This window comes from Gymnogyps californianus, chromosome 1 (genome assembly GCF_018139145.2).
Source record: "Gymnogyps californianus isolate 813 chromosome 1, ASM1813914v2, whole genome shotgun sequence".
In the NCBI taxonomy this organism is placed as follows: domain Eukaryota; kingdom Metazoa; phylum Chordata; class Aves; order Accipitriformes; family Cathartidae; genus Gymnogyps; species Gymnogyps californianus.
In genome coordinates, this window is record NC_059471.1 from 165,927,489 (window position 1) to 165,943,632 (window position 16,144).

Consider the following 16,144-nt stretch of genomic DNA (forward strand, 5'->3'; position numbering starts at 1 on the left):
TGAGTTAATATTTCCCCCATTCCTCTTATTTGCAGGAGACAGCTGCAATCACTGGATGCATTATAGTGATGCCACTAAAAGCAGAAGTGGATGGGCCAAAGAATTATTAAATGAATTCAAAAGCAATGTTGAATTGCTTAAGCAGGCCGTGAAGGACCAGGTCATAGATTCTCCTCCCAAATCACCACCTGCTGTATCTCCTCAGAACCTACAAACAGGTACTTTGTTTGCATCACTAATGCTCTAATTCCATGAAATGTTAAAACTATTCTAAAAAAGACTGTTCTTTTCAATGATGCCATCACTATTCTTTCCTACAGGCAAGGAACAGATACCGAAAGGAACATCTAGGGCTTCCTCTGTATCTTCCCAACAACCAAAGGGCAAACTGATGTCTAGTCCTATTGTGGTTAGACTTGCAGATTTCAATATATATCAGGTACATTTTTCAAGTTAGTAAAACTGGGACTACTTCGCCCTTGACTGTTACATAACTATGGTTTTTAAGGGACAATTCTGAAGCCCATTGAAATTAATAGAAGTCTTTCCATTCATTATTGGATTAGACCTTTATGGGCCTGCTTCTGCTTTGTTAAAATTGGTGGATATTTTCTTACCAACTTTATATTAGATGATACCCTATCACAATTATGTTTTGGATCCAAGTTCTCCTGTTCCCTAAATCCTGACATTTGGAATTTCATCTTTTCATTGTACTATGTTAGGTACCCAGTATTTTAATATGTGGTTTTGTATTTCATGCTTTTCTTATTCTGTCTTTTTCAAAGTACATGGATTTTTTTTTTTAAATGTTAAATTAAGATTTTTATTTTTTTTTAAATGTTTCTCCAGCCCCTCCCTCCCTCCCCCCCCCCCCCCCCACCGTGATATTTTGAGTAGACACTTTAACCATTCTTCCCCCCGCCCCCCCCTTTGTTTGAGTGAGTAGTTTTAGTTGCTGGTTGTGGTCCAGATTCACTCTTTGGTGCAGATAGGAGGCAACTGGAATAGAGAAGGAGTACATCTCTAAGGCAGAACGGTAGTGATATGGGAGGATCTACTCTAAATTTCAGGTCCTAACAAAAATGCTTAGTGTGTTCCCTTAGTCATTGTGACTTCTACTTCCTCTTGTTCCAATTTTCAATGCTTTTTTGCCATATCGCTTCTGGTAGAGTGGGAGGTTGCAGCTTGCTGCCAGGAGTCTTCATCTGGGTTTGAAGTGGTTTTATAATATCATTTTGTACCATTGGTGTTTTCATTTGCCTTCTACTCTTCAGATGCTTGTCTCAAAAAATTTTTCAATTTTTTTAATTGTCATTATTTCTATACAATTTACAAAAAGCTGTTTTTCTAAATAGATCTGTTATTACTTGAATTTTTGTGTGTGTTAATACAGACATGTTTGCAGCTTGAAAACAGCTACATAGAGTGAAGCAGGCTTATAAAGGTTATATATTCATTATTTCCAGTGAAACTAATACAAGTAGACATCATCATATTAATATTTAATATTAATACGTTGGCTGATTTCAAACTAGCAGTCTGACCTACTAAGTGTTGGATGAAAGAGCTTTGTTTTGACAACATAGTTTTTAAACTACGGTACAGTCCAAGAAATTGAAGGTCAAATATATATCAAAAGGTGGTCTCTTTCTTGTTTCATAATTTACATTGGAAGGAAACAGAAATGGAGGATTACTGTTCTATAGTGTCTTGATTCTCCTGTGAAGTAGACTTTTGGGCATAGCCAAGCATACATACCTCTGCCAGGTGCATGCTGAACACCTTGCTTAGCAGTATACAGTCAAGAGTTGGCCCATGTACTGGAATCTGTCCTTATGACAGTACAAGGACTTCCTAACACTTGTGTAATAAACTCATCTAACTTATCTATCCCTTATCATCTAGATATGGAATCCTTTTGGACAGACGGTATGCAAATATACTGTGTCCTAGCATAATTGCTTATACAGGAGCTGTAGTGTTTGCAATAAAGATGTCAGATCATTATGGGCTTCTACTGAAGGCCTTTGAAAGTGACCTGCTGCCTCCTGCCTCGCATGAAGGAAGAGGATCTGGTACCATTAATACTATATAGTTTTCTTGTGAAACTGTTCTATGTGTATTGCTTCTACTACAAGGCAACTAGGTGTTTCTCATTGTCAACACTTTGTGTAGTTGGGGATCTACATCTGAGAGCAGTGGAATGTTACCGTACTAGGGGCAGTACCTTGCAACTACAAATGCTTAATGATTCATAAAAATGTAAGGTATTAATGAAATTGATCTTTTATCTTTTGCAGGTTTCAACAGCGGACCAGTGTCGTTCTTCCCCTAAAGCTTTGATCTCTTGCAATAAAAAGTCACTTTATCTTCCACCAGAAATGCCAGCTATTCATATTGAATTCACGGAATATTACTACCCAGATGGAAAGGACTTTCCTAGTAAGACTACCTTTTCGTACCGAACCATAAATTTTATGTGTTACTTTCACCTTTATGAAGCTTAATACTGATTCCAGGTTGATGATTGGAAATAGGTAATGGCTTTCTAAAATGGGAAAAACACAACACTGCTCCATTTCCACAGTGCTTGCCCCTGGCAAACTCCTATAAATACTGGTTTTTATAAACATGGTTTTTAAGTCTGAAAACACTCACAGAATTTTTACTGACACATAAATTATTCATTCTCCAACATGTGTATTGTTTCTGCAGTTCCACTGTCTGGCTACATAAAAGAACTCAATGGCTACATAAAGGAACTCAAACTATTGCAATAGTATCTAAGATGCAACAAAGATCTGCTGGAGTTATTTTTATTAATGTGTTATGGGGCTGGCCCTGTTTTATATACAGAAATGTCAGTGGATTTCTTGGGGATGGGACTTGAGGACAGCAAATCTCCTTGGTCCTGCCCTTCCTCTGTAATGAGGACATTCTCCCCCTCTCCTCAGACTTCATTCTATTCTAATATTAGCTTTTACATTCAAAAATTCAGTAACTTGCTTGGAGTGAGAGAAAGAAGCATCACTTTAGATATCCCCTAACAATTTATTCTTCCTTGGGACCAAAGGAGTGGGTTTCCATTCTTTCTCTGATGTAAAATACTGGTGAAAATGTAAGTCTGCACTTTTTAAAAAAAAAAAAAAAAAAAACAACAAAAAAACCCCAAACAAACCGAAAAAACCCCCCAAAACAAAAAAAACCCCAGCCAACAACCCCTAAACATTTTACTTATTCTCATTATTTTGTTTTGTTTTCTCTTTTAGTTCCATGTCCAAATTTGTATGGCCAGCTGAATGCTTTACAGTTCACCCTGGATGAGAGAAGTATTCTTTGGCTAAATCAGTTTGTGTTGGATTTGAAACAGAGTCTTATTCAGTTCATGGCCATGTACAAGTTAAATGACAATTCAAAATCAGATGAACATGTTGATGTTAGAGTTGATGGACTAATGTTAAAGGTACGCTGTCATTGAGGAGGGGTTTTGTGGTTCCTTGGAAGAAAATACTTTTACTCTGAAAAGCTGTTAGCAAAGCAGCTTGAGGCATAAATGGACAAATAAATGAACAAAGAACCCATGCAATAAGCAACGCTGCTCTGGAAAACTATGCAGAATATGATGATTTGAAGACAGACATCTGTCTTCCATACTACTTCATCTATGTCCTAGGGGTATTTAGGTTTTGTATTGAAGACCTGAATTGGGAGTATTAACACATTATTTCACTGTGTTCAATGAAGCTGACATAGCAGAAAAAAAAAATTGAGCACTGAAGTAAAAATAACTAGCAAAAAATCTGTATTTGCACTCTGTATTAATGCAAGGGCCCTCCCTTGTTCCTCTGGTTGTAGTATATCAGAACTCTTTCGTCTTGTTAGTGAATGCCTGGAGTAAAGACAGCAGTTCATCTGAAGGTTTATTTCCTTTTCCAAAACCCATTCTCACCATTTTCTGTTTCACGCTGACCATTGGCTGTAGTTCAGGTACACAAGTTCTCTATATGTTTATTGCAGAGGAATGCCGCTTGTTAATGCAGCTGAACATCAGATTTTTGCTTCCCTTGTTGTCTTCTTTGGAGGAGAAGGATTACTGAGCAGACAAATTCCACCCCCCCTCCGATTTGCACTGGGCATTGGTTTCCAAGGTTCAGAGGTGAACAAAACAATGAGTCTTTTCGATGGTGCCCACAGGAGAGGTTTCAAGGGTTCTAAAAAGTCAGTGTGTGGAGAGATGGTTATCTTCCTAAGGCTCTTGGTGCATATTTAGTTTGCAAAGGACATGGTTTGTACTGAATGAAAACAATTGAGAGCTAACAGCCAGGCAACTACAAATACAGGCTGATCTAGTATTGAATTACTATATGTGAATAGCCCACTAAACTAAGAGAAGGCAAAAGTATTCTTAAATCCCTCAAACCTTGATTTGTATTAATTATTTCATCCCTGTATTAACTGCATTATTTTTATTCTAGCAAATTATGAATCTATTACTGGTGTGCTTGATGTTTACATATCATATAGTTAATTATTATATAGTTACATATTTGGTTATTTTGTTCTGAGTCCTTTTATTTACATGAAGAAGCTTCATCACTCCCATCTTTTAAGTGTCTTTAGGATGACTTTTTTACTCTGATCTTTCTAGATCCAGCATGGAGATGTTGTGACAGAAGGTAGTGTCACGGATACTGGCAAAACTAATGTGGCCAAGGTCCATGTTAACAACGTCAGATACAGGATTTGGCATAAAATATATATTTCCTTTAAAACTTGCACTAAAGATATGCAAGTTAAATTAAATCCAGTATACTGAACTATTTTGTTGTTTTTTAGGAGTTGGAGTATATTTTTATTTTTGTGATGAAAAAAATTTGTTATGATTATCAGATAATGGTCTGATAAGAAATACCTATTCTGTATTCTGCAACGTTAAGAATATTAGCTGTGTTAGCACATTTAATTGTTTCCTTGTATCTTAACATAGAAAGAAAATACTGTAGTACTCGGTGTAGTGAAAAATCCTATTTGACAAATCAGATTGAACTCCAAATTATAATTCTCTGTTTTTCAAAGTTGTAAATATTTGGAACACTTGAAGAAACTTTCTGCCAAGCTGTTTCTGAGTTGAAGAAATGAAACACTTCAGCCTAATACAGCTGACCTAAATCTACATCCTTCAGATAAAAGCCTGAGAACCTTACGTTTTTGTACAAACATTGAGTTTTAGATGCCACAGCATCTTTCTTAAAAATCAGAGGAAACACAAATGGTAATCTGTCAGCCTGACTTATCCCTGTTCTGTGTTAGTATACTTCAGTTCTCATAAAATTATAATTATATTCCTTTATTTTAGCTGTCATGGCTATTACTTTGTTTCTTTAATTCTATACCTTCTTAATCTCCATATTTCTAACTAGACAAAATATATTTCTCTCTTGCAGTTCATCATCCCATCTGAAAACAAACCTGAAATTCATAAAGATCAACCTCGTGCACTTTCCATTCAAAGTTCGGAGATGATTGCTACGAATACAAGATACTCGCCAAACTGCAGACACTCTGATCTAGAAGCTTTGTTTCAGAACTTCAAAGACTGTGAATTTTTCAGTAGAACTTTCACCGCTTTTCCTAAGTCCCAGAAGAATTTTAATCTTTTGCATCCAATCTTCCAGAGACATGCTCATGAACAAGATACTAAAATGCATGACGTTTATAAAGGTTATATCATCCCAAAATTGAATAAATATGCATTAAAGACATCTGCAGCTACTGATGTTTGGGCCTTGCATTTTTCCCAGTTTTGGATAGATTATGAAGGAACAAAAAGTGGGAAAGGCCGACCAATAAGCTTTGTGGACTCATTCCCACTTTCACTTTGGATTTGCCAGCCAGTAAGATTTGCAAAGTCACAAAAAGAGCTTTTATTGCATAATCAGACAGCTTTGAACATTCCAAAAAGTGAATCTAGTGATCTTGCTAATAGACTGCAACGTAAAAAACTTCTAAAGGAATATTATAGCAGTGAGACGGAGCCCTTGACCAATGGCATTCAAATGTCAGACACTTCAGGAGTGCTTTCTGAAAGCTCTTCCTCTGATGCAGATGTACATGTTCTTGTCCATGTTCAGAAGCACGTAAGCATGCAGATCAATCATTACCAGTATCTTTTTTTGCTGTTTCTCCATGAATCTCTTGTATTGCTCCTGGAAAACTTAAGGAATGACGTAGAAGCAGTGACAGGAAAACCTGCAAAGCAAACAGATGTCTGCATTGGGATCCTACTGAAAAGTGCAGAACTAGCCTTACTACTCCATCCAGTGACTCAGGGAAACCCTTGTAAGTCTCCAGTTGTGGAAGAAGGAAGTCCTATGGCATCAGAACTCTCCCCTTTGGGAAATGGGGAAGCTCTTACTTCAGAGAGTAAATTAGTTGGCAGTAAGATAGTGCAAACTGGTATTACTAATTTTGATTACGTAAATGACTGCAAGCCTCTGAATGCTGAAGTTAATAAAGGAATTTTAATAGATCCTCTTTTGTTTAAATCAGACAGTAATACGGATTTTCAGAAAGGAATGTCATTTTCAGATGATGCATCAGATAAAGGTTTGGGAGATACGAGTGAAGGAGGAAGCAGTGGACTTTTTAGTAGAAGTGATTCAGAGGAGGTCTGTGGACCTCTAAGTGAGAAAAGCAGCTTGCATCCTAGGGATTCAGCGTCCATTTTAAATAAGAGAGAAGATTCTACTGAATTTTTCATTGATAAAGAGGATGACAAAAACATACTCTCAAATAAATTAAATGAACAGGAAGGCACAACTGAAGGCTGTCCTAACCAAGTCACTGACTTGGAAACAGAAACTGTCTTAGAATCTGAAGAGCTTGAAATCAACAAAGACAAAGTGACTTCAGTTAGAATGTTTGCATCCCAGTCTTCATCAAGGTATAGAAGATTTAATACTAAATCAGTTTTCCTACTATTTGAAAATATTTATCAATCTTATTGGCCACATACTTTTAGTAACGGTCAGAGGAAGTGAACATCTAGTAGATGAAAATTTTATAAGTGTATAAAGATATATGCAGTATCCAGCATTCAATGAAAGCTAAAATGAACTGTTAGGTAATTGATTTAAAGTATTTACTTTCAGTTTAAATGTTATGAAATATGTATCGAGAAAAATATTAACACAAATATCTACAGGAATGCATGTTGTTTCTATGCTTATCTCTTTCTTGCCAAAGGATTATTGAATAATCAGATTTTTTCTTTTATATCTTGCCTAGTTTAGAGGAATTTTTTAAAGTAACTTCTATGTAATTCCTTTAATTTGAAATAATAATTTCCTAATATCTTTATATTTAAAAAGTGCAAAGCCTAAGGACCGCTGCCCGTCCAACCTCCCTGCATTCTCTGTTTCTTACAAGAATATGAAGAGAAGTCCATCACAAGTCTCTCTGGATACCATCTCTATTGATAGTATGATGCTAGAGGATCATTTGATAGAGAGTGATGGAAGTGACAGCCAAAGCTTTCTGGAGAAGGGTAAGTAGATTTAACAAAATCTTTTTAAGCAATACGTGAAAATGTTGTTTGTTGCTAAAATAATACTCAAAAGGATTGTAGTGCAGCAAATCCTGGATACTTTACAGCACTATTTCTACTGGCTTCTCTAGTCAGTAATACTAAATATATTCACAGCACATCATTTCAAGGGAAAGCAATAAGGTGTGCTACTTAAGTAGGGCTACTTAATTAAACACTACTTAATTTTCCTCTCTTGAGGAGAGTAAAAGCACTGTGGTTCTATGTTTCAACTCTGAATTAAGCAGAACTGTTCCCTGTGTTGCTTAAAAGCCGTTGCTTTGGCTGTAAGTGTTTACAGGTTTGTACCCTGAATCAGTGTTATGCTTGAAGTGGTAAAGAAGCTTTAATTTTAAAAGTACATGAAAAAGAAATGGATTTTCACTAATACTCACCATGCTAATTACCAGGCAGATAGATTTGGTAGTCTCCTTGCAGCTTTGTTCCTTATGGAGCAGTTCCTAGCTATTAACTGTCTAACAGCAGGTATTTGTCCAGTTTTTCCTCATCTGTGCATGCGTGTTTGCTCCTGATCTGAGGGGGGAATTCAGGCATACGGTAATTATGTATACATAGTCTGTAGTATTGTGGACTTCTGCAATTGTAATGATCTAGTAGCTCTCTGGCAAAACTGATTAAATAATTTTCTAATGTCAGGAAATATGATAAGAAGACTTTATTGGTACCTCTTTTCTGATAAATTCTACTTTGACTAAAGAATGACAGTATTTTTTTCTGTAGGATTGCTTTTCAGTCTAGAGCAATAATGAGAAGAATGCTTCACTTGCAAACCTGTTATATATTTGGATTGTAGGAGTATTCCTGCATGTGCTTATGTGGGAGTATGCCATAAAATACATTTTCCATTTTAAATAACCTTTATATGTCTTTTTAGCTTGTTAAACAATATTTAACTGCAGGTTAAGTCTTGCATGCTTTCTAGTTGTCAAGGAAACACTACCATGATCACTCTAACGAAAATATATATAGCTTATTTCTCTAAACATAAAACTGCAAACATTTGCTCTAAAGGCAGTGTGCAGTGTTTTAGATACATGGCTTGGAATCTTTAACCTTTTTTTTTCTGCTGGATCAGTTTTATATTTGATTTGGAAGACTGAAAAAGGCCCTTCACAATTTTTTAAACAATGCACGTAGAGTGCCATTTTGGTTTTGTTGCTATATCCTGCCTTACTTGCATAGCATCTAGAACTTTGAACTCTCTGTAAGAGGAGTAGATTTGGCAGTTCAATCATAAATATTTGTTTAATAAGCCGTTCAACTCATCTTAAAAAATGAGTTAATGTATGCATACAGTAACAGACACTGACTTTATTCTTAATGCAGGAGTGATTCAGGTTATGCTATGCTAACTTTGCGTTTTTTCTGATGTATATACGGAAGGTATTACAGCCACAAACTATCAAAGCCCATCAGAAAATGCCCATGAAGGAGGCACAGTGATTGAAAGTTGTGATGGGTCATCTCCAGATGCCATGAGTGCTGCTTCAGAGAATGCCCATGAGACTAGTGAAGAAATGGTAATATTATTGAATTCCATTAGAATACATGCTTCAGTAAATTAAACCTTAAAATAGGGCTAAAATGAATGCTTTTAGAGGTGATTTTTCAAGTAGTTTTGGGAGCTTTTGTTAGTGCATTATGTAAGCCTATAGATCTAGTGCACTTGTATTAAGTACAAATGAAGATTATAATCCAAGTTACACTGAGCATTCTCTGTCCTTGTTATCTTCTCTGTAGCCCTGTTGATAAATGACAGTAGCCACTTAAAAATGTCAGAAAATATTTCTGCTCTAGTACATAGCAATATTTTGTAATATCATCATGTTCTTTTATGCTCTGCTGAATATGATATTTAAAATGAGCTTTTTAACATCATCAAGTATAGATAAAAGAAAGCACCGTAACTGACATCTCTTATATGAAGATGTTTCCTTAGCACTGGTAGCATCCTGTAGTATTTGCAAATAGGAGTGTAACAACTGCCCTACTGGGTCAGATCAGAGATGCCTCTTGTCCAGGATTATGTCAGGACAATGCCCAGTATTTAGAGAAGACTATAAGAATAGTGCATGTAGAAAGAGATTCCCTCCCTGAGACACCATGCAGGGTCCAACTTTTTCCATCTGCCTGTCTTCTTGCTGATCCTTGCCCTAATCAATGCTTCTTAAATTATATTCTTGTATCTGTTACGGTCATGAACTGGAAACTTAAGAGTATATGGGCCCAAAGAAAGACAGTGAATTTACTGAAATCTGTTGTGTGCTTGCTGATGTATTTTCCTTTTCGGTAATGTTAGTCATGTAATCCTACCTTTGCTTTAAAATATTTGTGGATCACCTTCATTTAAAAAAAGCAGTTCACATAAATGATTGGTTCCTTTTAAATAAATTTTCAATCATCTGTGCATATAGGTAATATGGAAAAACCAGAATTCGTTCCGATTGTTATGCAAATGCATGTTAGCATATTTTTTTCCACTTGTAGAATATAACTAAGAAGTCATTAGAAAAATGAGCCCAAAATAGTAGTAATGATGAGGGACATATATCTTCTGATACCAAAGCTGACTTTTGAAACTGGCTGCTACTTTTTTTTGAAAGATACTGCAATCCAATAGAGAAAAAGGGCTGACTACTATGCAGATAGCCAAAGTTTAGTAGCCTATCCTGGTTCTTTAACCTGGTCTGATTCAGCACCGCAGATGCTTGGTTGTGCTTATGATATGCATGAATTTGAATGCAGCCTTAGAAAAGTGTCACATACATCCCATGCTTCTTTGTCAGAGTGGGGAAAGTCCGTCTCACTTTCATGGCTTTTCTGGCCAATTCTGAATTGGTATTAGTGGGTTATAAATGCAAGTGTCTGTCTTTGGACAGACAATTGAGCAACCTGTTGTCAAGCCAATGGGTACAAAAAGAAAAGAAGGAATGAGAAAACTTTGTGCTTTTCTGTGAGCAAGGGTTATGGATACAAAGATTCTTTTCTTTTTGTGGGGGAAAAGGTTTAGACAGAACTTGAAAAACAATAACCACTGTAAATTCAATTTATAATCTCATATTGTTTTATCTTGATTTTTTTGACAGATGTCTGTTGTGGTTTTCCAAATATTTGGTGTTAATGGTGAAATTGACATCAGAGGTGAAGACACAGAAATATGCTTACAGGTCAACCAAGTGATACCAAATCAATTGGGAAATATCAGTGTTCGACACTATCTTTGCAACAGAACTGTTGGTAAGAACTAACAGTGAGATCTCGGTGTTTTGAAATTGGAGTTGGAAACGTTTGTTCTAAGTAAATAAAAACACTGTATTAGCCTTAAAGCACAAAAACAGTTTTGTGTTAGTACAATAGCATCCTTTTTATGCTGGTTTAGAATATCTACTCTGATTTCTTTCCTAATTGCCATACATTAAAAGGGAAGGAAATAAAACCAGAACCATTTCTGATAGTGCAGGTAAAAAAAAAAATGCATTGCATTGAATTCTGGTCATTAGTTTGCTTTTTTTAAATAAGTTTCATTACGTTATGTTATTGTTTTATGAAGATGGAACTCCCTTACTGCTCTAATGATACTTTGCTTAATTGTACCTTTGTTTGAAGGGCTGTTTCTTTTCTTCAAGATCTATTTCTCTAGATTAAATTAACACCCACAATTTAAACAGATTTATAATCTGTGGTTTAAGAAAAGTTAAAAATTAACTCGGTGTCAGGAAAGATGAGCTGCAAGGACAGCCTTTTTTTTTTTCTTTTTTTTTAAAGCTTGGTGGGAACACAGGGTGTAGTTTCATGCCAGATATTTGCACAACTAGATCAACCAGTGTATTGTCAGAGCTGTTCTTGGGCATGAGTACATATACATTCTCTGCCAGAAAACCTAGTTCACATACTGTGAGGTTTTTTTCTTGGCATGATGTATTGGCATGCCACTTCACGTCACAGTTTGCTTTGCTTCCCTCTGCCAGCCTTCCGCATGGATTGCTGGATGCCAGCTCTGTTGCGCTGTAGGGTTTTTGGGGCAGATCCCTGATGCACCTGCTTCCTGCTTCTGGTTCATCTCCTTTCCTAGGAAACAGCTATAGCAGCTGTTGGCTGCCATTTATTCCCAGCCTTCCAGCAGCATGGATTTTCCTCAGGAAGCTGTGCTTGGTGGTACAGCCTCTGACGCCTTAGCTAAAGAATCCATTTACTGGTAAGCTGAGCAGTTGCCAGCAGCTGCTGCCTGAGCAGCTGTTGCATGATGTTGCAGTTGCATTCAGGCATCTGAAGGCAAGAGGGAGGTCCAGCAGGGAAGACTCATGGCTGACATTCAGTCCATACAGCAGGCAAACTGATTTCTGGTTATCTGTCATATTCTCTGTAAAAGCAAGAGGGAGTAAATAGTAAGAACATGCCACCTTCCTGCTCTCACGTATCTAAAACGAGAATCTGCTTCCTCTGGTTCAGCTGATTATGAGAGGCTTGTGCACTGGCTGATTATTTTATGGACAAAAGGTTATCATGTGATTGGAATCTCCAAATACTTCTACTTCATATCTCTTCCTTTCTCTTTCTGGTGGATATCTGGATGGGTAGGCCAACAACACTTTTTTTTTTTTTGTACATCACTGGTCACTCCCATTCTGTAATGTACATCTTTTCTTCTCTCCAGTGTAGGGCTGTGCTTTCTGTACTGAGTCAGGAATCTTCTGCAGCCACTGCTGCTCCCCATCTCCCACGTTTATTCTAATAAAGGAACTAAGGGAAAAAAAAAAAAAAATTCCAGAGGATCAAGGTTGGGAAAAAGCTTAAGAATTAGATCAAAAGAAACAATTTAAATGAGTTAATGGTGACAAAATACAACTAAAAACTAGTGAGGAAAAGCGTAAGAAAATATCCCAGTAAAAGCAACACCCCGCCCAAGACCTTAATAAAACTTACTCAAGTGCTGAATTAACAATTGGAACCAGTAAACTGAGGAACCATGCAAAGCAATGAATAATCAAGTGGTAATTACAGTCTACGAAGGTGTTCTGGGTAAAAATAACCATTTAAAACCTACTATACTGTTAATGCAGTAGGTGTAGAAAGGGCAAAGTGTGCCTAATAGCTGGAATAAGTTTGAGGGCAACGTGGCAGCTGTGCACTTTTTTTTTTTGGTGGGGGAAATGTGTGATCTGGCACTTCTTAAACATTGGAAGAATTGAAGGATGGAGTCACAGCTGTTAGTGTTGTGGAAACCTCTATTCACAGAGGTAGCAAAAGGAGAGGTTCTGGTTCATAGCAGAGGCTGAAGATTCTCATGTTCATTTACAGTTCTTCCCATTGGTCTTTGTCAACCCAGATCGACAATATATTCGTCTACCCTGACTCTAGCGCCAATAGATATGTGCATATGTCCTGACTCTACTGCTGCACTAGGTCATCCATGAGAACTGCGCACCATACAGAAAGAGGAACCCAATTAATCTACAGATAGGAAAGCAAATGAATTACTCTGCCGGGCTGCTGTAGCTCCAGGCAATGTCTTTTGCATGCTGTACTGAAACTTGAAATTACAGTTTTCAGGCCTGTACTACGTTCAGGCCGAGGCAGTATTACTTGAATAAAGTTACTGCTTCTTGCTATATGTCTGTCTGACTGTACTTGGTCTAGAACAGTTGGCTAGCCTGCATGTTTTCTGGGATGAATATAGAAAGTGAATTATCCTTCTTCTCACCCCTCCTCTTACCTCACTTTTTTTTTCTTTTTAAAATAGACATATACAAAACAGACACTGATACAGTTCCTCCTGATTGCTCAAACCCTTCTTTCCAGTACTCTTGTGGAGCTGTTTCCTGGAGACGGCATGTTTAGTTATAGTTGGTATCCATGAGCATTGCACACATCTGTTTTCCTTAGTTTGGCTCCCTCTCTGAGGAAGCGCATTGTCCAGGAATATAGTAGGTGTTTAACTTTTTTAGGCGCTATATCAGCATCCCCACTAGGGATGCGGTCCACTTCTCCAGTTGTTAGGAACCTGGACCAAAGCCAGTTTTGCCCCAGTGTCCTTTGTCGTCTTGTAGGTTCTCATTAGGCCGTTTATAAGCCACTGCTGAAGGTTCCAGAGGCATCTCAGAGCCATCTGGTCTGTAGTTTTGAAAAATAATGCATCACATGCTGCTTAGGAGGAACTGCATAGGTAACATTCCCCTACTACTGCTTCCCAAGAGCAAACAGGAATTCCTCCTAGGTCCAGTGGAGAACTTGCTATGACTGGTAATGAGCCATTGCTGGGGCTTGACTCTGGGTCTGTCTCTGGCCAGTGACTAGGCTAAGTCTGCAGCTTTGCAACCACAGAAAATCGGTATCTATCCATAAAGAAAGCTTACGCTCTATGATCCTACCTTGAAAAGGCTTTGAGGATCTAGAGATACTGATCTTGGGGACAAGAACTGGGGAGAATGCAAAAGGGATTGTTGCAAAGACCTGTGGGATACCAATGGGAGGCTGCTTCATGAACCTCATGAAGTTCAACAAGGCCAAGTGCAAGGTGCTGCACATGGGTCAGGGCAATCCCAAGCACAAATACAGGCTGGGCAATGAGCGGATTGAGAGCAGCCCTGCCGAGAAGGACTTGGGGGGTGTTGGCTGACCAGAAGCTCAGCATGACACAGCAATGTACGTTTGCAGCCCAGGAAGCCAACTGTATCCTGGGCCGCATCAAAAGAAACATGACCAGCAGGTCGAGGGAGGTTATTCTCCCCCTCTACTCCACTCTTGTGAGACCCCACCTGGAGTACTGTGTTCAGCTCTGGGGCCCCCAACCTAAGAAGGACATGGACCTGTTGGAGCGAGTCCAGAAGAGGGCCACGAAGATGATCAGAGGGCTGGAGAACCTCTCCTATGAAGACAGGCTGGGAGAGTTGGGGTTGTTCAGCCTGGAGAAGAGAAGGCTCCAGGGAGACCTTACAGCAGCCTGCCAGTACCTATAGGGGGCCTACAAGAAAGCTGGAGAGGGACTGCATGTAGTGATAGGACAAGGGGTAATGGCTTTAAACTGAAAGAGGGTAGATTTAGACTAGATGTGAGGAAGAAGTTCTTTACTGTGAGGGTGGTGAGGCACTGGAACAGGTTGCCCAGAGAGGCTGTGGATGCCCCATCCCTGGAAGTGTTCAAGGCCAGGTTGGATGGGGCTTTGAGCAACCTGGTCTAGTGGAAGGTGTCCCATGCCCATGGCAGGGGCTTCATTTGGTTTAGCGTATCAAGAACCTGAATCCTTAAGTGATAATGCTGTGAACAGTTGTTATAGCATTGCAGTAGCAATTAACAATATACTAATGATACCTTTTAAAAATATGTTCACATGCTGCAAATGTCTTTAACAGGATACCTGAGTATATCTATAGAGACTTGATATATCAAAAAGCTTGTGTCTCACAAATGTAATGTGATCAGCAGCGATGCCTTGGACTTTTAACCAAGTGCCTTGTAAACCAGACGTGTAATTTCAGAAGGAACACTAATTCTATGAAGTATGGTTTTCCTTCATATAAAGGCATCCAGGATAAGCTTTACTGAAGAGAAGCAATGTAACTTGCAGCCCACCAGCATACGGTGTTTTTCTTTTGCAGTACATGTCAGATTATTCAGAGTAGGTTATCTCTGAAATGGAGGGGTAAAGTATGCTGCATTCATTACAGTATGCATTATTACTTAACGTTAGATAGTGCACAGCAAAGAAGCCACCACAGAGGAAACCTGCACTTCATAGGATCACAGGATAATTGAGGGTAGAGGAGTGGAGGCGATCTCAAGACGTCTCTAGTCCAATCTCGTTCTCAAAGCGGGGTCAGCTCTGAAATAGGGCCAGGTTGCTCAGGGCTTTATCCCATCAGGTCTTGGAAAGGACCTCCAAGGGCAGAGACTGCACAACCTCTCTAGGAAGCCTGCACCACTACTTAATTTCCCTTGTTCCTTACTTTCAGTTTGAACCTCTCTTATTGCAATTTGAGCTGTTGTCTCTCAACCTTCTGACAAGCACCACTGTGAAGAGCCTGGCTCTGTCTTTATAACCTCATCGTAGGTATTGGAAGACTGCTAGTAGATTTCCCGTACGCCTTCTCTTCAGCTTTCTGGTAATTGCTCATATATGCACAAGCAGAAATCAAGAAGGGGAGATTACAATAAAGTGCATGTCAGTAATATGGGGAGAGGAGAAAGAATAGTATTAAGGAAACAAAAATAGAAAAAGGAAGTCTTACTTCATCTTTAAATTTAACTTTATCCACTTTTTTTCCAATTTCTATGTTTGTAAACATTGGACTTTCCTGAGGGAACCAGAGTTTAAACCAAGAAGCATTTTTGTTTTAACTCAAATTTGTTTAACAGTTAGATGCTCTACTAACACAAATTGACATAATTCAGTTGATTTTACTTGAGTTACTTTGATTTCGGCTATCTTTCAAGTTTATGTTTGCTTCTTAATATAATTGCTGTGAATTACTGTGAATGTGCTTTTTGTCATACAGATAATTTCTGTAGGTCAGCCATCATAGTGACCAAATGACTTGA

At 38.2% G+C, this 16,144-nt stretch overlaps 1 protein-coding gene across 3 annotated transcripts in view; it reads left to right on the forward strand.

Moving 5' to 3' along the window:
* The window catches only part of BLTP3B (bridge-like lipid transfer protein family member 3B), a 59,291-nt gene that overhangs the window by 35,340 nt on the left and 7,807 nt on the right, over window positions 1–16,144 (forward strand). For 2 of the 3 annotated variants that reach the window (XM_050896160.1, XM_050896151.1), the window contains exons 10-17: window positions 36–218; window positions 321–439; window positions 2,304–2,445; window positions 3,273–3,466; window positions 5,448–6,946; window positions 7,374–7,549; window positions 8,993–9,129; window positions 10,696–10,846. In XM_050896160.1, the coding sequence (XP_050752117.1) occupies window positions 36–218; window positions 321–439; window positions 2,304–2,445; window positions 3,273–3,466; window positions 5,448–6,946; window positions 7,374–7,549; window positions 8,993–9,129; window positions 10,696–10,846 (2,601 nt within the window). Of the gene's footprint in view, window positions 1–35; window positions 219–320; window positions 440–2,303; window positions 2,446–3,272; window positions 3,467–5,447; window positions 6,947–7,373; window positions 7,550–8,992; window positions 9,130–10,695; window positions 10,847–16,144 lie in introns of those variants that run through there. The other variant, XM_050896167.1, reaches the window with a different exon arrangement.